Source organism: Marmota flaviventris, chromosome 8, assembly GCF_047511675.1.
Source record: "Marmota flaviventris isolate mMarFla1 chromosome 8, mMarFla1.hap1, whole genome shotgun sequence".
Lineage (NCBI taxonomy): Eukaryota > Metazoa > Chordata > Mammalia > Rodentia > Sciuridae > Marmota > Marmota flaviventris.
In genome coordinates, this window is record NC_092505.1 from 119,695,826 (window position 1) to 119,722,656 (window position 26,831).

Consider the following 26,831-nt stretch of genomic DNA (forward strand, 5'->3'; position numbering starts at 1 on the left):
AGGTGGTATAGCGATACCAGATTTAAAACTATATTACAGAGCAATAGTAACAAAAACAGCATGGTACTGGTACCAAAACAGGCGGGTGGACCAATGGTACAGAATAGAGGACACAGAGACTAATCCACAAAGCTACAGCTATCTTATATTTGATAAAGGAGCTAAAAGCATGCAATGGAGGAAGGATAGCATCTTCAACAAATGGTGTTGGGAAAACTGGAAATCCATATGCAACAAAATGAAACTGAATCCCCTCCTCTCACCATGCACAAAAGTTAACTCAAAGTGGATCAAGGAGCTAGATATCAAATCAGAGACTCTACGTCTGATAGAAGAAAAAGTTGGCTCCGATCTACATATTGTGGGGTTGGGCTCCAAATTCCTTAATAGGACACCCATAGCACAAAAGTTAATAACAAGAATCAACAAATGGGACCTACTTAAACTGAAAAGTTTTTTCTCAGCAAGAGAAACAATAAGAGAGGTAAATAGGGGGCCTACATCCTGGGAACAAATCTTTACTCCTCACACTTCAGATAGAGCCCTAATATCCAGAGTATACAAAGAACTCAAAAAATTAAACAATAAGAAAACAAATAACCCAATCAACAAATGGGCCAAGGACCTGAACAGACACTTCTCAGAGGAGGACATACAATCAATCAACAAGTACATGAAAAAATGCTCACCATCACTAGCAGTCAGAGAAATGCAAATCAAAACCACCCTAAGATACCATCTCACTCCAGTAAGATTGGCAGCCATTATGAAGTCAAACAACAACAAGTGCTGGCAAGGATGTGGGGAAAAGGGTACTCTTGTACATTGCTGGTGGGACTGCAAACTGGTGCGGCCAATTTGGAAAGCAGTATGGAGATTCCTGGGAAAGCTAGGAATGGAACCACCATTTGACCCAGCTATTGCCCTTCTCGGACTATTCCCTGAAGACCTTAAAAGAGCGTACTACAGGGATACTGCTACATCGATGTTCATAGCAGCACAATTCACAATTGCTAGACTGTGGAACCAACCCAGATGCCCTTCAATAGATGAATGGATAAAAAAAATGTGGCATTTATACACAATGGAGTATTATACAGCACTAAAAATGACAAAATCATGGAATTTGCAGGGAAATGGATGGCACTAGAGCAGATTATGCTTAGTGAAGCTAGCCAATCCCTAAGAAACAAATACCAATGTCTTCTTTGATATAATGAGAGCAACTAAGAACAAAGCAGGGAGGAAGAGCAGGAAGAAAAGATTAACATTAAACAGATACATGAGGTGGGAGGGAAAGGGAGAGAAAAGGGAAACTGCATGGTAATGGAGAGAGATCCTCATTGTTATACAAAATTACATATAAGAGGTTGTGAGGGGAATGGGAAAATAAATAAGGAGAGAAATGAATTACAGTAGATGGGGTAGAGAAAGAAGATGGGAGGGGAGGGGAGGGGAGGGGAGATAGTAGAGGATAGGAAAGGTAGCAGAATACAACAGTTAGTAATAGGGCATTATGTAAAAATGTAGATGTGTAACCGGTGTGATTCTGCAATCTGTATTTGGGGTAAAATTGGGAGTTCAAAACCTACCTGAATCAAATGTATGAAATATGATATGTCAAGAGCTTTGTAATGTTTTGAACAACCAATAAAAAAAAATAAAATAAAATAAAATTCTACCTTCAAAGCTTAAACAAAAAAAAAATCAATTCTTTGAACACAACTTAAAATGAAATGAAGTCTGACCCGCTTTGGAGTCATTCAGACAAGCAGTAAGGTGGGAAGCAGAGCATTATCTCAGGTAAGGAGGAGCTCCTACAAATCTTAGGTGAAGTGGTCTAGTTCTGAAGTTGATCTTTGTTTCTTAAATATCATTTTACAAAGTTTACACATATTGTTGCTTGAGTTCACACGAATGTTAGCTAACACAATATGATATTTGATTTCAAATACACATTAAAGAAAGGCTGAGAGCTTTTACCCTTTGGTGGAAAAGTAGCAAAATGCTTTCATGTTTCATGATATGAACCTTTCTAGGCTCTCATTAACTTAAAAATATACTTAAATTGTATCCCAGTGTAAAAAGTAATATAAAACTTTATATCTTATTGATAACAGATCCGGTTATAGAACATTAAATGATATAAATAAATCTCCAATAAAATTTGTCATCCTTATAAACCCCAAATTACCATACAACTTTAGTTTGGAGAATACCAGCTTGACATAATTTTCTTTTAAAGCTTCTACCTTAAAGACTTGTACACCTGAAAGATATGAACATATTTAATATACAAATAAGAGTAATAGCACCATAATTACCTTAATACTTTTATATTAATTAAGTTTAGGTCTTTAGGAAATAACATAATTTCAAAATAACAGTTGTTGTTTAACCATAATTGTATGATCCTTAATTCCTTCAAGATTACTTGCTCAAAAAAAAAAAGACTTAATAAACATAATGTTATGGGTAAATTAATGTTTTTAAGAAATCCTTGTGGGGGCTGGGGATGTGGCTTAAGCGGTAGCGCGCTCGCCTGGCATGTGTGCGGCCCGGGTTCTATCCTCAGCACCACATACAAACAAAGATGTTGTGTCGGCCGAAAACTAAAAAATAAATGTTAAAAATTCAAAAAAAAAAAAAATTAGTGAATGGATTAATCTGTTCATAAGAACAAAGCCCTAATCACCTCTGAATAGTGCCCACCTCTTGGGAACTCATAATGGGTATTAAGTTTTAACATGAGTTTTGGAAGGGTTCAAACCATATTCAAATCACAGAGCTACCTCATGGAATTATTGTGATGATTAAATTAGTTATTATGTGTGAAGCATCAGAACAGGGCCAGATGCCTAGAGAGTTCATTTGCTAATTGTGTGTCTTAGTTCTGGCTGTTGTAATGGGTTACCATACACTGGATGCCTTCAACAGCATATATTTCTCACATTTCTCTAGGCTGAAAATCCAAGGTCAATGTGCTGGCAGATGTGTTGTCTGCTGAAGGCCCTCTTCCTATTTGCAGATGGCTGTCTCCTTGCTGTGTTCTCAGATGGCAGACAGAGCAAGAGATGTCTCTCACATCTGTTCTTATTTGTAAGGGCATTAACTCCATTATGGGGGTCCCACCCTTGTGATCTCATTTAGAACTAATTATCTCCCCTCATGACCAAAAAATACCATCACATTAGATATTAGCACTTTAACATATGAATCTGTGGGGAGACACAAACATTCATCCACAGCTATGTTAATGATTACGATTGTGGAATGCCCTCTGGCCTCTTACATTTCTACCTGCACTAACCTAACTTCCTAGATAATCTTATTCAGAATAATGGATTTACTTTACACCTGCAGCCTGGACTCCCAATCTATACTCTTAAATATTCATATGCCTTCTAGACATTTTGATGTGAATATCTAATATTAATCTAAAACCTAATGTGTCTAAAATTGATTCCCGTTATCCCCTTACACTCTCTTATCACTCACCCAAAAATTCATGCAAGCATTGACTTCCTCATTAAGAGCAGTTCCACTCTTCCATGTGTCCAGGCCAAAAATTTTTATCTCACCTTTGATTTCTTTATTTCTCTCGTACCCTTTGATCCTTCAGCACATTCTCTCATCTCTATTTTCAAAATGTATACCATTTGTTTTCTCTTCTCACAGCTCCATTGCCACCGTTCTTGTCCAGGAGAACGACACCTCCCAACTACATCATTACATTAACCTTCTAACTGGTCTTTCTACCTTCAGGCTATTCCCAACTTGGTCTCTGGAATGATGGTGGTAATGCATAATCAGAGCATGTCCGTCTGCTCCTCAAAACCTTCTAATATCTTCCCATCTTCCCTGGTAAAAGTCAAAAGCCAGTCCTCCTGAAGTCCTTTAGTCTGCTACATCATCTCACTCCTAGTTCTCATTCTGGTCTCCTCTCCTTCTACTCTGCTTCTTTGCTTCAACTTGGTGAGGTTCCTTGCTGTTCTTCAGGGTCTCTGTGATGACATTCACTCTAACTGGGATTTTCTTCTCCTAGGTATCTGCTGATTTTCTCCCTTAATATTCTCTTTAAGTCTTTACTTAAAAGTCTCATCTCTGTGATACCTTCATTGCACATGGTCTAAAATTTCAGCACCCATCTTGATAGTCTCTCTCTCTCTTCCTGCTTTACTGTTTCCTTAGCTCTGATCACTCGAACATACTCTTTATTTATCTTATTTAAAATCTCCTTCACAGCATTTAAGTTTAAAAGTTAGAGATTTTGTCAGTTTTGTTCATTACCGCATCTGCAGCACCTAGGGCAATGACTGGCACATAGTAGGCCTTCAATAGCTTTTTGTTGGATGAATAAGTAAATGAATGGAAAAAAAAACATCAAGTTTGGGCAAGGATGTGGAGCAACTGGATTCACATTGCTGACGAGAGTGTAAACTTGAACAACTTTGGGGAAATGATATGATATTATCTAGTAAAGCTAAAGGTGGATATACCTTATGACCCAGAAACTTCACTCCTGATAGACACCCTCTAGTTAAACACCTTATATATGCCTCAGGAGACAGGTGCAAGAACAGTCAAAATTCAACTGTTCATAATAGTAAATAACTGTCCATCAACATAATAGACAAACACATTTCTGATTATACCACTTAGCATGGAAAATAAGCAAATCCTAACTATAGCAAAACAACATGGATGAATCAGTTGTTAAGGCAATCAAAATGTTGAACACTATATAAAGTGTGATTTCATTTATATAAACTCAAAAAACATAAATACCAAATAGTATATCTGAGATATTAATGTATGCAATAAAAGTATAATGGAAAGTAAGGAAATAAATTACTCAAATTTAGTACAGTGACCACAACAGAAAGAAATAGGAAGGGATGGGATCACAGAGGATCCCAGAGAAATTCTGAAATGTAAAGGCCATACCTCAACTGTATCTGAAGTATATAGACATTGTATATATTTATGTTTCACAATTATAACTATTACATAATGTCTACCCAGTGTACAACAACTGATTTTAAACAAAAAAGTAGAAAGAAAAGGAAATACAAGTTAAAGAAGTGGATAGTCTATTCATTAAACAAGAATTCCAATTGGCCAATAGATGTAAGAAATGGCTCAAACTTTAACAGGGACTACAAAATTAAAACAATAGTAGAATAATAATCCTAGGATTAGCAAAAATTGTAAAATTTGATTGGATTAGGTGTTAAGAATATTTTAGGGAACCAAGTACTCCAATATACCACCCATGGAAAGGGAAAACGAGATGCTCCTTTGGAGGACAATTCTGTGTATCTATTAAAACTAAACATGTGCAAACCTAGGACCAGCAAACTATCCCTCAGTAGATTCTCAATATGATACTATGTTTGCAAAACATGTAAAAATGGTATCATTTATGTGGGGTGGAGAGGAAAGGACCAAGAGAAGCAACCAAATGGGACTCCATCATTGGTACTATTCCAATTTTTAAAAGCATATTTATATATTTTTTTAAATTAAAATTGATTTTATTAAAGGAACAAACTAAAAGCTGTGAGCAAAATTTGCTGAATACAGCTAATGAAATTTAACATTTAATTGAAATTAAAGCATTTATATCCTTTAATGATTATATCAAAAACCATGAAAAACCTAAGTGTAATGAGTTAAGGTGCCAGTGTGAGAGGTTAGAAAAAGAGCACTCAGAACACATCCAGAGAATGCAGAACTCAGCAAAAAAATAAAGATAAAAGCAGAAATAAAGGAAATGGGAAATAAAGCTGCAACACACAGGATCAACAAAGTCAAAAGTTGTTTCTTTGACAAAACTAATAAAACAGACAATTTTGATTAGTCAACAGGAAAGAGCAAAAATGAGCAATGCTATAAAAAAAAAAAAAGAAGAACATAACCAGAGGTACTGTGGAGACAAAAAGATAAGAACTACATGTATAATATATGCAAATCAATCTCAAAACTTAGGTAAAATGACAATTTCCTAGAAACATATAACTTACCAAAGTATCTGAAGAAAATAAAAACTAAAGGGGCCTGTAGCCATGAAAGAAACTGAATCAGTAGATAAAAAAAATCTCTTCACCCAAAACACAAGGCCTGCATTGTTTTGTAGGTGAATTCTAACTTTCAATTTTGTATGAACCTTTAAAGAAAAAAGGCAAGGAGGGATGCACCCCAAATCACAAGGCTAATAAAACCTGAAATCAAAACCCATGTCAATAATAAAAATGAAAAGTATGTTCCAACGCAGAGGCAAAAGATGCGAACAAAAAAAATTAGCAGGCCAAGTTCATCATTGTTTAAAAAAAATTACATTATGTCTAATCTGGGTTTATCCTAGGAATAGAAGGACACTCTAATATTAGAAAATTGTAAGTGTAATTTACCACCACATTAACCAATGAAGAGAAAATACAATAGCATTGAATACAGATATTTCAACACAAATGGATTATAAAATTTTTTAGCAAAGAATAAAAGGGAAAGATTTCCTTTCTCCGATCAAGAATATCTAATAAAAATCATATGAAAAAATTAAAAAATATGGTGGTGAAGCTTTAGGTGTGTAATCCTTTTTCTGTAGTTTATTTAAGTATTCCACTTTTTATCTATATTTTTGTTGTTTTCCATCCTTTTTCTTTTAAATATGAATATCCTGGATGTAAATCTATGTATGCTTGTCATATTATTTCCTTAGGATAAATTCCAGTAAGTGTAATTGCTCAGGTCAAGGTTTTCTGTCCTATAAATCCGTATTATGTATTCCTCAATTTCCAAGTGGGATGATTATACAGTTTTAGTGCCACCAAGCACTTCTTGAGAATTCTCATTTTATCCATTTTGTTCTTTCAACAGGTGTTTGTTGAGTATTATGATATGTTAAGCTCTCTGCTAGGAAGTGGTTCAGTGACAAACGAGTCCAATGTAGTCAGTGTCCTCGTGGAGCTTCAAGACTAGTTCTGAGGTTCTCTTTCTGTGCTCTTTAAGAAGTTGCCTGTTTTATGACTTTACTCACTTTAAAAATAGAGCAAGTGGTAGAAATGCACAGTTGTACTTAGGTGGGCACAAAAGAACAAAGTATCTAAAAATAGATCAGGTCAATCAACAAATCCAAACTGTAGTGTGTCTCATCAGGCCCAGGGTATGGGCCCCAGGGTACCTCAGCCCCCAGCTCACTTTGAGCAGCCACTGGGGTTGTATGGTACAATGGTCTGCCTTACAGATGAGCCTTGAGTACAGTACTTCTGATGGGCCTTGTGACTTGATGCAAATTCAAGGGAGGAGACCTCCCTCCATACCATTTATCACCATGGATCAACTCCAGCTTCACAAAGGAATGCAAAACTCAGTGCTGATGCAACAGTGAACCAACCTCAGCCAGTTCTTCCCAATCAAACCTAGAGAGACTCCCTCACTGAAGCTGAGCAAGTAGCAAAATCTCTATAAGAACAGAGAGCTTGGAGTGGTCTTGCAGTGGGAGGAGGATGGCCACAGCAGGACAACAGCAGAAGGGTAGAGCGTGTCTGGTGGAGATTTTAATTTCTACCTTGGCCCCTTCCCCTTCTTGGGAGTGATCATCACTCACCCCACTGCCATAGCCCAGGGCACCCACTGTGGTGTCAGAGAGGAAAGATGATGAAGGTACAAGTTGACCAGTTGCCCTGCAGTTGGGCAGCCTCTCCTGCATTTCATGCACCTCCAATTCCCAGGGCAGTTGGAAGATGACCTGAAGAGATGGTCTCTTCCATCATTGTCTCCGTCTAAGAATTTAAGTGAATTTCTGACAGTAGAGTTGCTCACAGTAGGGTATCAAAAATTTGGGGGTGGTTCTAAGGGTTCATTCCTTCCCCTCTCCTGAGAATCACCAAAGGACACTGCAGGATGGGGGGGGGCCCTCTCCCCAGATACATTGCCAGACAAGACTCACCCCAGGAAACCACAAACTCACAGCCCATAAGAGTGAGCTGCCCTATGAGTAAAACCATGATAAAATAGACCAAAAGATAAATGAACCAATCAAACAAAATTATTGGAAGAGTCAGATCAAGAATTGAAAATAGCCAGACGTGGTCACCTGTAATCCCAGCTGCGCAGGAGGCTGAGGCAAGAGGATGGTCATTTCAAAGCCAGCCTCAGCAAAATTGCTAAGCAACTCAGTGAGACCCTGTCTCTAAATAAAATACAAAATAGGGCTGGGCATGTCGCTTAGTGGTTGAGTGCCCCTGAGTTCAATCCCCGGTACCCCACTCCACAAAAAAAGAATTGAAAATAGGCACATTTAGTACACTTTAAGAGATAAAGGAGAATATTAGTAATATGAAGCAAGTGTACAATATAAGAACCAAATGGATTTTTTTTTTCTTCATTCTAAGGATTGAGCCTAGGGATGTTCTACCATTGAGCTAAATCCCTACTGTTTTCTTTTTCATTTGTGAGACACTCTCAGTAAGTTGCCCAGGCTAACCTCAAATTTGTGATCTTCCTGCTTTAGCCTCCTGAGTCAATGGGCTTACGAGCATGTGCCACCAACCCCAGGTAACGTTTTAAAATTAACAAAGAGAAAAAACAGACACCTGAGTGTCTATATACTTTCGTCCAACACAGAATTGGAACCAGTCCATTAATGAATGTCAGATAAATCAAACACTCATTTTAAAATGACACAAATACCTCATATATTTACTTATAACTTATGTAAGTTCATGTTTATTTGCCAAACTTTTGATAAAATGGAATTCTATTAAGTTTTTCATTACTGTGACAAAATACTCAAAATAATCACCTTATAGAGAGAAAAGGTCTATTTTCCCTCACAGTTTCAGTTCACACGAAAAACCACTGGGCCTGGTTACTTTGGGCCTGTGGTGGCAAAAGTACATCATGGCAGAAGTACAGGGCAGGGCGGGAGGAGGGCTATTTACTTCATGGCAGCCAGAAGCAGAGAGAAAAAGGAAGGGCCATTTCCCAAGATTACCTTCAAAGGCACGCTGCAAGGAGCTAATTTGTTTCACTAGTCCCCATCTCTTAAAATTTCTACCACCTTCCAATAGTGCCAGTCTAGAGACCAAGTCTCTAACACATGGGTTGTTAGATGACATTTAGGATCCAAGCTATACCAAAAGGTAATGCATTTTCGTCTAATGCTTTTGTTTTGAATACTAGAATTCTAGCACACTCCAATATATGGGTTAGAATTTCTAGTTTCAAACTATTTCTGTCTCTTAACTTATGTGCCAAAAGTTAGGCAATATCCAAACAACAAAGAATCTTCCTTCTATATTAAATACATATTTTGCAACGTTTTACAGTTATTTTGCTCACTACTAATTTAGTAGCGTTTTCTAAGCAATCCCATTGTACCAAGCCTTCTTACATATTTAATTTAGTTATTTGGAAAACATCAACACTAGCATACTCAGATTTAATAAATTTATATAGTTAAGCACACAATTACAAATACCAATTTAAAACTGGCATAAACAGATTTTAGAGCCAGCATAATAGACTTTCTAAGGGTAAGATTCATGGGGCAAGAGCCCAAGTTATTTGGGCTCACTAGAAAATAGCCTACTGCCATCAGTCTGTATGTTCTACAGAAGGATTGGGGGTGTTAATCCACAGAGCAGAGGCTCATGAAGGCTTATCTAGAGTAGAGCCTTTCCCTCTATTAATGTATGTGATCTGTTTTGCATGTAAACTAGTTTTTGAAAACCATCACAAATACACAGATGACCAAGAGGACTTTCTGAGGGGGCTATCCAGGTCAACAGAAGCACCTAAACAACTTTAGAACAAATATATAATTGGCCACTGGACCACCAAAATAAGTCAACGCTGAAGTTCTCGTTCAGAATTGATTCATGCATGCAAGTTTTTTATGTGAAAATAGAGCTGCCTTCGTTGGAAACAAAGAGAAATACATTCTTGTACCATAATAATTCATAATTTTTGACATTTTGCCTATATCATCAAGGATGTGCAGTAACTTCAATATGCAGAGGCTTTATGGAGGGGAGCTTTATAAATCTCACTGAAAAAGAAAGCTCACCCAAGTTAATCGGTACAAAAATAAGAATTTTCTGGAGTTCAATATAAGCACTGACAATCTACAGTTGCTATATTTTAACAGTCTATCACAAAGGAACAAGTCAAGCAAACTTAATTTTCATCTGCTATTGATTTATTGATATCCATGCCTTCATAAAAATCACTTGATAGTCATTCTCCAATTGAATGGCTTTACCCAAATGTCATATTTTCTATCTTTCATTTGCATTGATTTCTCTGATTTATAAAGACTCTTTCATACTCTCCAATTTCTCATCAGGCCCAGCTGAATCAATGTTCTACTCTAAGCTTCAAGCCTTCTATTGAAATGCATTTCCAAAGTCCATTCTGCCAGAGTTCAAAAATTGAGCTCAAAATCCTCTGTATTATGGAAATGATTTTTAACCCTTTGTTGCATTTTGTGTCCTCTTTCAGTCAAATTCTATAACTATCTACAGAACAAAACATAAGAATTTGAATATCAAGCCAAGCATGGGGATACACACACCTGCCTGTAATCCCAGTGCTTGGGAGGCTGAGATAGAAGGATCGCAAGTTCAAAGTCAGCCTCAGCAATTTAGGGAGGTCCTAAGCAACTCAGCAACATTCTGTCACTAAATAAAATACAAAAAAGGGGCTGGGCATATGGCTCGGTGGTTAAGTGTCCCTAGGTTCAATCCCCAGTACCAAAAAAAAAAGAGAGAGAGAGAGTTTAAATATTATTGTTTACATTTATTATAAGGTTGAGTGTTACATAAATTTATTAGGCTTAAAATTATATTGAAAGACACAAGAAAATGTCTGTGCCTCTTTACTTCTGTATTTGTGACATATCTACCCACACATAATTTCTATAGAGTGACCCCAAAGCAAAAGTAAAAGTTTAATAGAATCTTTGATCAAGTGAAACAAAAAATCAGTTTATTAAGTTCCCGCATTCTTTTTCTTCAAAAATAAAGGATAAGGGAAGAATGGTAAATTTTTTTTTCTGAAAAAAAGTTCTGATTCCTCTTGTACTATTAGTGAGTCTAAAAAATGACCTGATATGTAAGGCTTATCAAAGGAATTTAAATATGATCAATGTACTAATATAAACAATGGAGTTTATTAGGACTACATAACATAAAGCAAATAACATCTTGAAATATTTAAGCTGGTTATACAATTGTTATTTCAGACATGTGCTTCAACTTCTAACCCTAAAACACTAGAGATGAAATCCGTTTGATTCAAGACAGTTTGATTCTAGTGTTCTGTGTTAGTCCTGACGATCTGATGCATTTCACTGTGAAACAGCCAATCATGAAACAATCTTAATAGCACCTTCAAACTTAGATATTTCAGTTTGCAATACTTTAATCAAGGAAATGGGATTGTACTGAGATATGAAACATAGCTCATGATATCTGGGGCTCATTATTCTGTTAGTTGCCAGTGGTAAATTTGCATGTAGAAAGAGCACATGTTTCTCATAGTAGATGGGGTGGTATACCCTCATGCATGTCTTGGGTGATTGTCACTCAGGTGACTGTCAAGGGCTGGGATATCAGTATTTAATCCATATGCATAAGTTCTAAGAATCCTAGATTATTAGAAATCTTACTTTTTATTTATATATTGTTATGGAATGCAAGTCTATGCCCCCCCAGAATTTCAATTAATATGTTGAAATTCTGTTCCCCAGTGTGATTGGTATTTGGAGATGGGGCCAATTAGGAGGTAATTAGGTAATGAGAGTAGACCCCCCCCTCTTAATGGAAAGAATTGCTTCCTCTCCCAGTGCTCTACATCATGTGAGAATGTCATGAGATGATTGCCATCTGCAAACCTGGAAATGTGGCGTCAGACACTGGATCTGGGCTAAGATGTGGCTATTCTTCATCCTCTCACTCAAGATTTAGCACAGGCTAATTACAAAGATAAAAGACACACAAGTAAGGTACAACACCTAGAGTTACACTTTATGTCATCTGTGAACTTTGAGTGATAATATCATCTCACTGTGCATTCATATAACAAATAGACCACCCTGAGGAGGCATACTGATAATGTGGGTTATTCATGTTTGATCAGCCTATATAAGAGGTATCTCTGTCCTGTCCCCTCAATTTTGCTATGAATTCAAAACTGCTCTGAAAAGATAGTCTTTAAAAAACTGCACCCAAGATGAATAAGAAAGGAGACTGAGTAGCTAATGAAAAAATTTAAATAAAAAGGAGGAGTATTAACCTTTTAGAAATTTGATAATGTGTGAAATTTTAATAGCATTGCCTAATATTAATAGCGTGTTTCTCTTGGTTTATTTTTAAGGGATTTTTTAAAGCACAATTTTAATTTCGGCAGAAAATTTTATTGTTTCAACTAGGTAGTTTTCTTTAGCGAGTATTTATTGGCAAAAGCATAGAGAAACTAATTATATTATTCACAACTTTTATTTTTTCTAAGGGCAAGTACTATTAGGTTTACTGAAAAGACCCTTCTGAGAAAACTTACAAGAATATAATTGTCTTTAGCACAGTCCCCACCCCCAACCTTGGCAGATGCAAAGGCCTCATAGTCTAAACTGTGAAGCCCTCAGAAAAATGTTTAAAAACTAATAAGACTGTTGAATGAAAAGAGCAGTTGCTGTCTAAATGGTAGAATTGCCTACTACTACAACAATTCTGATAGAAATTGTCCAAAATGCCAGACCCAAGTTGTACCAAATAAAATGATACCCTGTGCAACTTGTTTTTTATGAACCAGAGAAATAAAAGTAGGAGAGGTGGTTAAAAGTGATAGAGAGTTAAATTGCAGTTCAACATATGAAAGATTTTCTTACAGAAACACATAATGTCCAGAAACTCCATTTACATCCTTAGGTGGTATTGAAGTTTTGGCTTTTGGCAGTGTTCAGTGGCAGAGGTGGTAGCCGGCCCCTCCACTGACCGGAGTGTTGGGGAAATTAAGAATTGGCTAGATGCTTGGACTGTACACAAAATGATTCTACCCTTGAAGTCTGGTGATTCTAAACTCTGCATTTGTGAGTGTGTGTGTGTGTGTGTGTGTGTATGTACACACAAGCACATGTGTATATTTAATTTCAATAAAATAGATCTAAAGCCAATCTTATTTCAGGACCAATATTTATTGCTTATCATTACCCTGGGAATAAACACTTTGCAAAACTGCATAAGAAGCTATTATTAACTTAATGGTATATTAGCAAAAAAAAAAATGCAACCTTACAAAACCCCATACTTCTGCTTTAGTAGCAAAAAAAAAAAAAGAAAAATCCAAATGGTGTTTACTGGCTAAAGTAATTTAGCAAATCCAGAGAAAATAGCCTTCCCTTTAAGTTAGAAGCTTGAGGATTTCAAGAAAACCGGGCTACCGTATTTGCTCAGTATTTATTCAGTTTAATGAAGCTCAATTCCTTGCAGCTGTAACTACATTTATTTCTTATATTAACTTTACTTACTTAATGATGCCTATTCATCTTCCTAAAATGTGTTTTGTTGTGTTTTTATAGGCTGCACTTTTGAAATTCTCATGGTTTTAAAAAGTAAAATTAGGTTTACAAAAGACAATGAAATGCAAGAGATGAGAGAGGGCTGAGCAGCGGGCAGGGTGTGCAGGGGCCCCAGTGTCTCAAACAGGGAGAAACACCTCAAAGAAGCATGGCAGTGGCATGTCATTGCTATGTGGGGACAGGATGGGAGAGTCCTGCCAACTTGAAGAATCTGATCTTGGATTTGGGGCCCAACTCCTACAGGTCGGGTAGAGATGGAATATTCAAAATGGACAAAGTTTATTTCATTTTAGGCACATATGTAATCCATATGTACAATGTCACTCTCTCTTTCTTGCTACACACACACACACACACACACACACACACACACACATTAAAGCTATGTAGTCATTACCCTATTTCCCTGGAGCACAGTGGAAACTCCAGAATTACTCCAAGGGAGAAATGGGTGATAAAGGGGGGTTATTTGGAAGGTTTGTCTTAAAATTACAAATACATGGCAGAAGCTCAATTTTTACTCTTGAGTGATTGCAGGGTAAGGAGGATGGGAGATTGACTCAGATGGGTCAATTGAAAAAGACATTTGAGAGAAGATAAGATGTCCCATATGAAGCTACTCCTTCTCAATTAACTTCCACTTCTCAATTAACTTCCACTAATTGAGAAAAAGGAATTTCCCTTTTGGGTAAATTTATTTCTTCACTTGAAAATAAGCTTCACTTCATTTGAAAGATGTGGGATCACAGACATCCTTCCAACCCCAGAGTTGTTCTGATGAGCAAACAAAAATGTATATGTAACAACAAGTGCTTCCCCAACAGTGAAGTATTGCGAATGTTCATTGGAAATTCCAAGCAGATACCTTGTTGCTTCTGAACCTGAATCCCATGCCCTGGGGAAGCCGCCTGCTCTGGGAGGAGTGGTAGGGGCCTGGGCAGAACCAAAGACAACTCAGGTTGTCCCTGGACTGTGTGTGACTTGAGTGACTGCACAGATGCCTTCAAGTGCAGTTTCCACAACTACAAATTGGGAATAATGTTTCCAATTCATGGGTTTTCTTGCCTTTATAACACAGATCATTTAAAAAATGTTTTAGAGTGAAACCGCTTCATATATTTCCTAGAAAAATTTAAGTCCTAAAAAATAGGAGTCCCATTAGCATTATTCTGTTTGAGAAGTAATAATATTGACATTATTACAATTTCCAATTTCCTTTTCCTGTAAATCATCAGCTTGATAAGGGAAGGCTCAGTCTGGAAACCACAGCCTTCAGAATATCCTGGTGGCAAAGATTTCCATTCAATTCATCTCCTACACTGCTTCCACAGCCCCTAGGAACGACTGGGTTCACCTTCAACAAATTTTCTGAGTACTTAGGACTAGACAAATATTAAAATCACAAGAACCAGAATTTATATTTTCAATAGAATTTACTGTAATGGTCCCGACACAGGAATAAAATTATTTACTTATACCACAGCTTGCTCAAAATAGTACAGATGTATTTGATAATATATAAAAATAGAAATCCGAGGTGTTCTCTAAAGAAAAATCCCAGGTAGGAACAAAGACAAATTTAATAAAAGAAAACAAAAATACAAACCAAAGTTAATTCTGGAGATAAATTTTCTAAAAAAAGAACATATTAATTCTTCATTTCAAATTTTATTGCAGTTTGGCAAGTTCTTTATCATCCCAGTTAAAATGAATTTTGAGGCCTTTTTGAAAAATTAGGTGAAACTCAGTAGCTTATGTCAAATTGTACCAGGCATAATATAAGGTCTGTTGAGGAATTCATGTGAATTTAATTAGCATTGGTTAGTTAGCCAGATATACTGAACTGCTGTATAATTTTTCTGCATGAACTATAATAATGTGATAAAAATTTCATTCTTTTGTGCAATTAAGAGGAAAAAAATCAATCAGAGTTGGTGATAAACATATTTTATCAAATAGATATGATCTTTTAAACTCTAAGTAAGAACAGTAAATAACTCAGGCTAAAGAGCTTAGTATCTAAAAGTTCTTCAGAGAAACTTGGCTTGCTGACCAAATTAAATTGCTTAATTAACATATGAATGGTTGCCCTGAACTTTCAGAGTTTTTAAAGGTAGATTGTCCTCTTTTGCAGTTTTAATATTTCTCTAGTCTTCTTTAGCACTATTAACTTTTCTTTTCCTCCTAAAGAAACGCTTTGCTGAGCAAAGATTACTTTAATCTGGATTCTCTCCAAAAGCTCACAAACTGAATTAACGGAAACAAAATAAATGTTGTTTATTGTACTGACCAATAGAAAGATGAATCAAGTTTATTTTTCACTGACCCTGCGTGGGGAGGAAGTAGATTGGAGGTTATTTACGATGAATTATGAGTTGACTTGTTTGAGATTTATTGTTTTTATTGTTATTTTTAAAATTACTGCCTTTGGGACAGAGGATTTTTCTTTCCTTTTTCTTCTTTTTTTTTATTTTAATTTTCTCTAAAATTAGCCAATATTTTCACTCCTTTAATGATTGACTATCTGGGACCAGATTCTATCAAATAAGGTCTAATGGTCAAACTGGTTGTCTGTTGATGTGGTCTGGCTCTTGCTTTGGATTCTCCTTTTGAAATGTCTTCAGAAGATTTTTCCATGTAAAACCAAACTTGAATTTGCCTGCAGATTTTCATTAAGTGCACCAAGAAGGAAATTATAAGGGCTGTTCATTCAGAGGAATGTTTTTACATGCTATAACTAGACAAAGGAGTGCTAATCAGTATGGCTGGGCTGCACTCCTTTTAAAGGAACCTTTTTAAAAATGCTAACGATCATCTACAATTTAAAATAAGTGAATCTATCAGATTGTCAAAGGTTTTTAAAAATTGATAAAAAATTAATGTTGCCAAGAGTGTGGGGAAAAGAGTACCCTCTGCAAAATGAGTAAAGATGCAAATCGGTTCATTCTTTCTGAAGATCAGACTGGTAGATTGCTTAAAAAGCAAAATTCATGTATAGCCTTTGACAGAGGAGCCCACCTCAGGAGTTTTACCTAATCACACAGATGGGGAGAGATGCCTCTGTGAAGATGCTCAGAGCAACATGGTTTCTAAGTGAAAAAATCTGAATACAGGTGTCTAAGAATGCATACATTGAAACCAAATGTGGTTAGTAGGAAGATACAAAGGGATTTTGTGCTGCCATTCAAAATTGTACAGTAGATTCAACTTTGTTTTCATGGAAAGAGGCTTATCAAATACTATTGAGTTAATTAAAGTTATCTATATAAACATATTGCCAGATGTATCTGATGCTATTATGCATGATGACTATATATTTACAGCTGTACGAACAGAGAGAGCACTGAAAAAGATGTCTTACAAAAGGAAAATTGGTGTTTTTTTCTTTTATTATTGTTATTGTCTTTTCTCTGCACTTGCAAATAACTTTTAAAGAAAAACACTAGAAACAGGTAGAAATGCCTGTAACCTACCAAAAATAAAAAGATGAAGAGTTGCTGCTAAGCAAGGCTAGAGGAAGCAAACATTAGCAAAGGTTTTTATTCTATTTTAAGATTTTTATTCTAATTTAATCTAGTTCTTAAAGCTATGAAAGCAGCACAGTTTCATGGTATAAAAAAAAAAAAAAGTAAATGTGTTAGTCAACTTTCATTGCTGTGTCCCTGTGACTAAAATACCTGACAAGAACAATTTAGAGGATGAAAATTTTATTTTGGGCTCATGGTTTCAGAAGTTTAGTTCATGGTTGGTTGACTCCATGGCTCTGGGCCCAGGTGAGGCAGAGTTTCGTGGTGGAAGAGTATGACTGAGGAAAGTTGTCAGATCATGGCAGTAAGGAATCAGGAGAGACATAGTCCAAGGCGACACCCCAAATGACCTACTTCCTCCAACTATGTCCCACCATTCAGCAATCAATGTATTAATCTAGGAAATTTATTAATCCACTGATGAGATCAGAGTCCTAATCATTGCCTAAAAGACCCACCTCTGAACCTTGCTGGACTGGTGACAGTGCTTTCCATACAGGATATTCCAGACCCAAATCATAACAGTAAACCTCCATAAAGTGACGTGAAAGTTATGTGGATGTGTATAGGAACACACTCAGATGGATTTGTACATATGCAGACCTATCTTTTATTTCTTCAACTTACCTTTTCTAGTTTAATAATCGATGTTGGATATCTCCTCTATCATCAATACAGAATGCAATTCTCTAAAAACACACCATTATATGAATGTATCATTCTTTTTTTAAATTAGAGTATTATAGATATACATAGTTGTTGGGTTCATCCTGACAAATTATATGTGCATGGAATTTGATTGCACTTCAGGATTCCTCCCTTTTCTCTCCCCCTTTTCCCACCCATCTTCTCTCCTATCAATCATTCTCCTTCATCTACTCCACTACACTTCCTTTCATTCACCTATTTATTTATATTTGATTGGTTGTTTTTACTTATGCATAAAGGTGAAATTCCCTGGGGCATATTTATATGTGCATATAGTATGATTTTTTGAGAATGGGGATTCCATCTTTAGTTTTTCAGGATCTGTTATTTTTTCCTCAAATTTGTGTATAGTGTGTGTGTGTGTGTGTGTGTGTACATATATATCACATTTTCTTAATTGAATGTGCTATTATTTAAACATTTCTTATATTATGGATGTTTGTTTCCAAGCTATTTCTAATACAATATCTATACCACTTCCTGATTTAAAAATTATAAACAAAATAACTGATGAATTCTTGAATAATTGATAGATAGGTTTGGTATTCTCATGTAAATTTTTCATTCTTCTGTAATTTATTTGGGTGTAAGATGTGAACTAGGAGTCCATCTTTAGTTTTTCAAGATTTGTTAATTTTCTTCTCAAATTTGCCAACTTATAATATTTGCAAATAATTCATTTTTTCCCAATTATATAATAAAATTGTAATTTCTCTCTAAATTGATATACATTTATGGTATAAAATGAAATACCATAAAATTGACTGGAGTAGGGGACCTGGCAAAAATGAGTTTCACCTAGAAAATTGTATATGCAAGTTGAGGTATAGATGCAGGATTACGGGTATCAGGACAACTCTCCTTTAGAAAGCAACTAGAAAGCAACTAGTAGTATACAGAAAAGGCAGTATTCAGAAGAATTTGAGGACACCAGAATAGTCAGAATTTGAAAGGCCAGCTACTGAATAAAAACAAATAAAACTAAAGTATGAAGTAGGTAGGAAAAAAATAAAGATAAAAGAAATTAATGAAATGTGGGAAGGGTACAATACAGAAAAATCAACAAAGCCCAAGTTGTTTTATGAAAACACTCTTTAAATTGGAAACTCTCTAAAAAGATTTATCAGAAATGAAAAAGGAAAGAGCCAAATTACCAATGTCAGGTATGAAAGGAAAAACTAAAGACACTAAAACATGGAGGATATTATGAACAACTGTATGCTAATAAATGTGAAAATGTAGATGAATGACAAATTCCTTGAAAACACAATTTAATAAAATGATACAAAATAATCTGACTAATTCTATCTCATGATTTAAATATGAGGTGTCTCCCAAAACTTCATCTGTGAGACAATGCAAGAATTTTCAGAGGTGAAATTATGAGATTATGGGAGGTGTAGCCTAATCAGTGGATTAATCCACTTATGAAAATTAACTGAGTGGTAAGTGTAGGCAGGTAGGGCGTGGCTGGAAGTCAAGGGGAGATGCCTTTGGAGTTTATATTTTGTTCCTGGTGAGCAGAGTGCTTTATCTCTTTCTCTGCTTCTTGGCTGTCATATGCTGAGCTGTTTTCTTTCACCATGCCCTCCACCATGATATTCTACCTCATATTGAACCCAGAGATATGAAATTAGCTGACCATGGACAGAATCTCTGAAACTGTAAATCTAAATAAACTTCATCCTCTAAGTTGTTCTTGTCAGGTCTTTTGGTCACTGCAACAAAAAGATAACACATATCTGAATCTATTGAAATAATTACTTATATAAATAGAAATCTATCTACAAAAAAACTATAAGCCTAGAATTAGTCTTAGCATTTCAGCAAGAAAGCAACCAATTTTGTGATACTTATATAACTTTAACAGTCCAATCTGGTGAGTCCTACACAATATATAAGCACAAAAACCTTAAACATATATCAAATCAAATTCAGTGACATATGAAAAAAGGATAATACATCATTATCAGTTAGGTTTTATTGCAGGAATGCAAGATTGTTTCAGCATTTAAATCAACTAAAGTAATTAGCTACTTTGAAAGAACGAAAAAAACATATGATCATTCTAGTAAGTAAAGAAAAAGTATTTGACAAAAATCAACACATTCTTATTTTTCATATGACTATTCCTAATACACTAAGAATAGAAAGAACTTGTGTAATCTGTTAAGGAGTTTTCTATAAACTTAATAGAGAAACATTGGAAGTGGGGTTTTTTTTTGAGATTGAGAATAAAATAAAAATACTCATATTACAACTTCCATTCTACACTATACTAGAGGTTTTAACAAGTGTAATGAAACAATAACAACAAATACAAAAAGATGCAGAGTGTTAAAAGACTGAAAAGGAAGACAAAAAGCCTAATCTTATTTTATAACCATGTTTCTTAAAAAGAAATAAGATTGTGAAAATCCAAAAAAAGAATCAATCAATAAACTGAGAATTATTAAATAAATTTAATAAAGCTATAAATGTAAGAGCCATTAAAAATTATATTTTTGAATATAACAACAAACAATTAGAAAATGAAATAGGAAAAAGACTGTATTTACAATCATAATAAATGGTATCAAACACTTAAAAATAAATCTAAATAAATTATACAAAATCTTACTATAGAAATTACTAAGAGAAATTAAAGAAAACCAAAATAGTGATGAGCATGAACAATGTTCATGGATTTAGAGCTTTAATACTGGAAAGATGTACATTTTGTCCAAATGTGTCTACAAATTCAATGCAATTCCATCTAAAATACCAGTAGGAAATTTTGGGGCAAATTAACAGGATGATTTCTAAGTTAAAATGATAGTGTCAAGAGGAACAAGTGTGAATTTGAAAAACAACAAAACCAAATGTTGGCTACAAGATGAAGCAATTAAAACTGCTGATGGAACTTGTGTACTACATGCAGATACACAGTTAACTTGTCATGTCTGTCAGTGTTGGATTTCAATGAGCTGAGTTAGTAAGTCAAATTAAAACCCTGAGTTATCCAAAGGAAGCCAATCTCTAAACTAAATCCTTAAGACCATAGAACCCCATGTAATGTGTATAGCAAAAATTCTCATCATATCTCAATAACTAGCAGGGACAGTTAATTTGTTCCATGTACTTTTCCTTTCTCAATAGGGTAATAAATATATTAAAATTGGGGTTGGGGGAATAGTGGGCAACAATAAGAGACTGTTATCATCTGAAAAAGTAAAAAGTTGACCCCATGCCCTTCTGTTTATATTCTAATAGAGTGGAAAATGTCTTTAAAAAACTAGTGCAGGACTGTGGAGGGGAATTTTGATTTAAATGATAGGCCTCTACTTCGAACCAAAATGATTTCTTTGTCTCTTTAATTCAAAAGTCCACAGGTAGATTTTTGCTTTGGTGGAGGTCGAATACAGGTGACTTAAATAGTGCAACCAAGACCCAGCTTCTCTCACGACCATTTCCCCTAGGATCAGAAGAAGGGCAGAAGCTTCCTGGACATCATCCTTTTGATTTCTCATCCAGTGAGAACACAGTAATCTTTGTCATGCAAGATCTTTTCCCTGCCAAGACCTCATGGAATTTCTTTTGCTCTCAATATGTCACACCCACTTTGGAACCAAACACATTTCCTAGAGAAACGCATCGATTTGAGTAATTTAGTCACAAGGCTACGTGCTTCATATCTGAGCTAGGGAGATGATGGAGAACAAGGGGGACCCTCCAGAAGAATATTGGGGTGTCATCACTTAAGAAGTGACTGAGTAGATTCCAGGAGGCAAAATATCCTCTAGGGCAAAATACACTTGGGATGGGGACTGACAGAGAAATTATATGAATTTAAACTTGTTTATGTCTATTAATGTTAAAAACCAGGTTGCTGCTAAGGATTAAATACTTGTGCCTTCCCCCAAATTTGTGTTGAATCCTAATTCTCATTGGGATGCCATCTGGAGGTGAGAATTTGGGGAGGTAGTTAGATCTTGGTGGTGGAGACCTCATGAATTGAATTAGCATCTTTATTGTCTAGAAGAGACACAGAGAGATAATTTCTCATCTGTGTGAGAACAAAGCAGGTAGGTGACCATTTGCAAACCAGGGAGAGGGTCTTTGCCAGCATGGAAGCTGGCATCTTGATCTTGGACTTCCCAGTCCTCCGAACTGTGAGAAATACACAACTGTTACTTTAATCACTCAACTCTCACTTTTGGAAAAAGTAAGGTGTTGAGGGCCACAGCCGAGTCCAGATGACGCATGGCATTTTTGCCAGAAGTAGTGGTTGAGAGGTGACGCCAGCGAGCCATTAAGATGATGACTTTTGAGTTCTCGCGGAGTTCCTGTTGAGTTCCAGTTGAGCTCTCGCGGGGATTCATGAAGAGTTCCCATTGGTTGGGGAGGTACCAGAGGAGGGATTTCCAGTTGGTGGTTCCTGGAGGAGCCACGTGGCATTCGGGAGAGTTCCTGGGGAGCATGTGTGGAGTGTGCTGGTGGAGTTCAGAAATAAAGTTTGTTCCTCTTGAGTGGCTTGTGATTTGTGCCCAGCCAGACTGCGGTAGTAAGGATATAATGAGGTAGAAAAAGGTTGCCCCTGAGCCCACGTTTTCAAGTTTTCTGTGGCTATTTGTGGAGCATGTTTGTTTATGTTACTCTAGAAACATAAAATGAGTGCTCAGGATACTTGATGGCAGCTGCCACTGCAGAAGGACCATCTTGGACTGAAGAAGCTGTGTCTTTTTTAATCCTTTCTTTCTATTCCTGGTTTTAAATAACGTTCCTGACAAGATTCTGCTTTTCTTTCTGTCAACTGTCAGGGAACCAGGTGTTGGGCATTATTTGTGGGGCTGTAAATACATTACATGAAAAAATAATGAGTCCTTAAAAAGTCAAGAGAAATGCCTCCAGAGACGTTTACCTAACCGTGATTTATGTAGGTCCCAGAATGAAGTTTCAGAAACTTCCAAATGAAAAGTCTGCAACATAAAATAAAGTCTCTTCCAAATCTGCCTTTGTTGCCCCTGGACACATTTCCCTTTTACTTTTAATATGGAAGTTGGAGAACGTTTTTCATGTTCAAGTTAAATTGTTTAGTTAATGGTCTAAGAATAACTCTCAGGCGCATCCCTGGGCACAGCACGCTATTACTCCATTCTTCTGACTGAATTTGATGTATCTATTGTGTTCTTGCTGCATAAACTGATCCCTGGGATTAATCATCTTCTTTTTTACCAGCTAAAAATTGTAGACATTTAATGGATATGCCTACATCAGTCAATTTAATGAGTGTCATTGTCTGGGGATCGAAATAAACTGATCGTTCTAATGCTAAAATATAATCGAAGTTCATCCTTATTCCAAATTTTCCAAGTTTGTCTCTCCTGCCTGCCTGAGGAGGGTAATTTAGTCTAAGTTTTTTTTTTTTTTAATTTGGTTCTTTGGGGCCTGGGTACTTATGTACATCTCTTGGATGATACATGGAAGGGGTTAAGCCATCCTGCATCATTTACTGCAACTTGGTTTATGTTTCTTGAATGGAATATTTTGCCATCTTAGTAAGAATCACTGCATGGCAGGATCATGCTGGTTAGTACTACCTGGGGTAACTCTTGTAGCCTCACAGTTGAAAAGAATGGGGATGTGGCTGTGCCTGTGGCCTGTGTCACCGGGTAGAGAGAGAACCAGGTAAGTCAACTGACCTGACAGAATTGGTGGGGACCACAGGCCCCAGAGAGGCTGATCACATTGAATGACTTTCCAGATGATGGAGAACCACCGGCTCATCAAACACAGTTCCCAGAATTTCAGTGGACGGAAGCCTGAGTGATAATTAATGGTTTTTGGTTTCTGTTTTATTTTCAGTTGTTTGAATTCATGAACTTTTTGGCCGAGAACGTCATCTTCTGTTACATGGGCCTGGCGCTGTTCACCTTCCAGAACCACATCTTTAATGCTCTTTTTATACTTGGAGCCTTTGTATCCTTTGAAATACAAAACATGGGGTGATGAGAGAAGAGAGCCAACTAGTGACTTTTAAATGTATGACCTCGGTTTCCCTGGGAGGCTTAACCCAGGCAGATAATGCCATTTCCAGTCAGGAGAGAAAAACATCCTAACAAATTGGGGACTTCATTAGATACCTGTAGTTCAGGATAAGACATTTGGAAAATACTGAGGGAAATAAGAGGGAACACTAAAGGAGACTGACATTTTTAAAGTATTCCAAGTATGTTTAGCTAAAAATTTATAAATCATTTACATAAAAATTATGTCAAGACATTTCTTATGGGAAATGTATTTAATTGGAATTCGTACATCAAAAGGCAAGCAGGATTATTAAGCTTTGGAGATGTTTTCATTGCAAGATGGTAAAAATTATTTTTTCAATGATGGCCTTGGAACTAACACAGAGTGAGGAACTGATGAAATTCGCATGATAGATATACTCTCAACATTATAAATATTGTGCACATATAAAATTGTTTCAATAAGAAAGCATCTTTGCTTTCCTAAGAGGACAGATAAAATCTAGACTTCACCTTCAATGCAGAGGACTTTCATATCCATAGGCCTGGGGCAAGAAGCATACCCAATGGGAACAGATATCTGCCTAATGGGACACTGAGCCACCATGAATGTCCCCAGGCATGGTTAGCAGCTGTTGTCCTTCTTCCTATGTGGAAAATGAGAAGATACCTTCTTGTGGCACTGGTAGATCATCTTCACAGCCAGGAGAGCTGACCCTTCTTTTAAAGCTATCCTAACTAAGCACCTGCACTTACCATCTCCTTCTTCTTTCATTGAGCATTCAGCTGAACTCTCAAATTAGCCTATCATGCTAATTTCATCAGATTCTTACTCTGTCTTATTTCTCAAATTTTATTCAAAACCAGGATCTAAGGAGAAAGTTCCCTCTTCCCAAATAATGTCACTCCATTGAGAACAAACCACAACAGACCATCAGGAACGGAGTCAAAGTCAGCAAAAAAAGAAGAGATGGATACACCAGTATTTTCATAGATTTTTTTTACTTCTACAACCTTGATTTTAATAAAATGCCTCTTAAAGAGGCAGTTGTATCACATATTTAGACAGACAATTCCTCTCAAAATTAAATCCACTAAAAAAGAAAAAGGGAAGCAAAACTGGCTAGATACGAGTGTATAAACTGATGGAAAGTGAGATGCGAATCATGAGCAGAAAAATGCATTTGTCCTTTCTAAAGCGCTGCTTGAGAAGATAATGCCAGGAACAGTCGCTGCCTCACATTTCACAGCAGAATTGAGGATGGAGCCAGTCATTGGCACCATAAATGTGATGAGAAAATTCACAGTGATTGAAATGGTCTGGGGCTAACAATTTTAAATCAAGTATGTATTCAAAGAAAGGCAGAGTTCTCTATGATTTCTGGAAAGGAATTGACATTGAGAGATGACTTCTGGAAGCAAGATGGACAGGTAGGAATTGACATGTTTATCTTTGTTTTGTGGGTCGTAATATAGAGCAGCTTAAGGACACAATATTTAAGCTCAGAGTCAACCCCTCATCACAGTGACATTTTCCTCAACGCGTCCTTGTGCTTGTCTACAGCTAGCAATTTTTGTTGCTAGAGCCTGCAACATATATCCCCTCTCCTTCCTCCTCAATCTGGGCCGAAAGCAGAGGATCCCCTGGAACTTTCAGCACATGATGATGTTTTCAGGTATGTGAACTGCATCATGCTCACACAGTATTACACAACAGGGGACACCACGAGGAGCCCCAGAGACCCACCGTACCCAGCACCATGCTGGTACTTCCTCAGGGAGAAGTGACAGCAGGATTTCCCTTTCCAAACAGGAAATGCCATTGAAGAGAACTCATTGATATATAGCATCTTGTCAGAAATAGGTCAAAGGTGGCTATTTCACTTTCCCCTGACCTGTTTCAAATCAGCTTCCACACTGAGGAAATTGAATTATCTTTTTGGGAACTGCATGATTAGGGTAAGTGGTGAGTGATCAGTGCCATCCTCATCCAATGTTAAAGTCACTTCTTAGAATCCCTGCTCCTTCCCCATGCCAGGGTCCAGAAACTTCTCGTGGTGATTGTATTGTAATCACTGAAACCACACCCAAAGGCTCCTTCCAAAAGAGCACAAGATGAATCTTTTGACTGCTGAACAACTCTGGAGATTGAGGTTTCTTTCTATCCAATATGTTTTCCACCCATCAATCTTCTTTGGGTACATAGTTCCTAGACCCTACATGTGTTCTAGGTACACTTGTAGCACACACGGCAGCAGTTTATTGGAGGATATACAAAACCAGAAAAGAAAACTGCTATCAGAATAGTACAAACAAATAGAATTGAGGGCATCCAGGGGCATATGGAAAAAGTGAGAGAAACTAACACTAATATTTGCTATTTGCTGCTCACTGTTATCAATCCTGTGAAGCAAATATTAATACATTTAGTTGTTAAGAAAACAGAGGTTCAGGATCTCCAAGGGGTCAAGTAGCTTGGTCAAGGAGAAAAGCACTCCTGAACCTAGATCTGTGAACTCCCACCTCTAATCCCACCAACTACCTAAAAATTCACAGTCTTAAAAGTAGTACCAGGAACAAAAGGTTTATTTCACCTTTAGGTCTATTCTAGCCTCTTCCACACAGTCAAAGGGAACAACTCCTAGATTGAGAATGAATTGTTCAATCATGTACAGACAAATGAAGATCCAAAGTTAAAGAGCACCCTCTGAGGTTTCTGGCAGGACTTCCTGATATTTCCAGACATGGTAGGGTGAGAGAGAGAAGCATAAAGAAGGTGATGTGTTTGCTAAGTGACCTTTGGCTTAAATCAACAATGAACTTTGGCAATGAGTGGACTTTTATTATGGAAAAGCAAGAGGTAAATTTGATCAGTTAACAAAAAGGAGGCTAAGATCAGGTTGCATTTTTGCAAAGCATTACTAGTTTCTAGAAAGCATTCATCCTTTTTTTTCCCCATCAAAATATCCATAGCTTTACTCTGGAGCACAGCAGTTTATTTTC

The 26,831-nt window shown here is 36.5% G+C and overlaps 1 protein-coding gene across 1 annotated transcript in view; it reads left to right on the top strand.

Moving 5' to 3' along the window:
* Positions 1 to 26,831, top strand: part of Slc9a9 (solute carrier family 9 member A9) — a 537,647-nt gene that overhangs the window by 303,753 nt on the left and 207,063 nt on the right. Inside the window, exons 10-11 of the mRNA XM_071615577.1 lie at positions 23,665 to 23,778; positions 25,393 to 25,504. Coding sequence (XP_071471678.1) covers positions 23,665 to 23,778; positions 25,393 to 25,504 — 226 coding nt within the window. The remainder of the gene's footprint in view (positions 1 to 23,664; positions 23,779 to 25,392; positions 25,505 to 26,831) is intronic.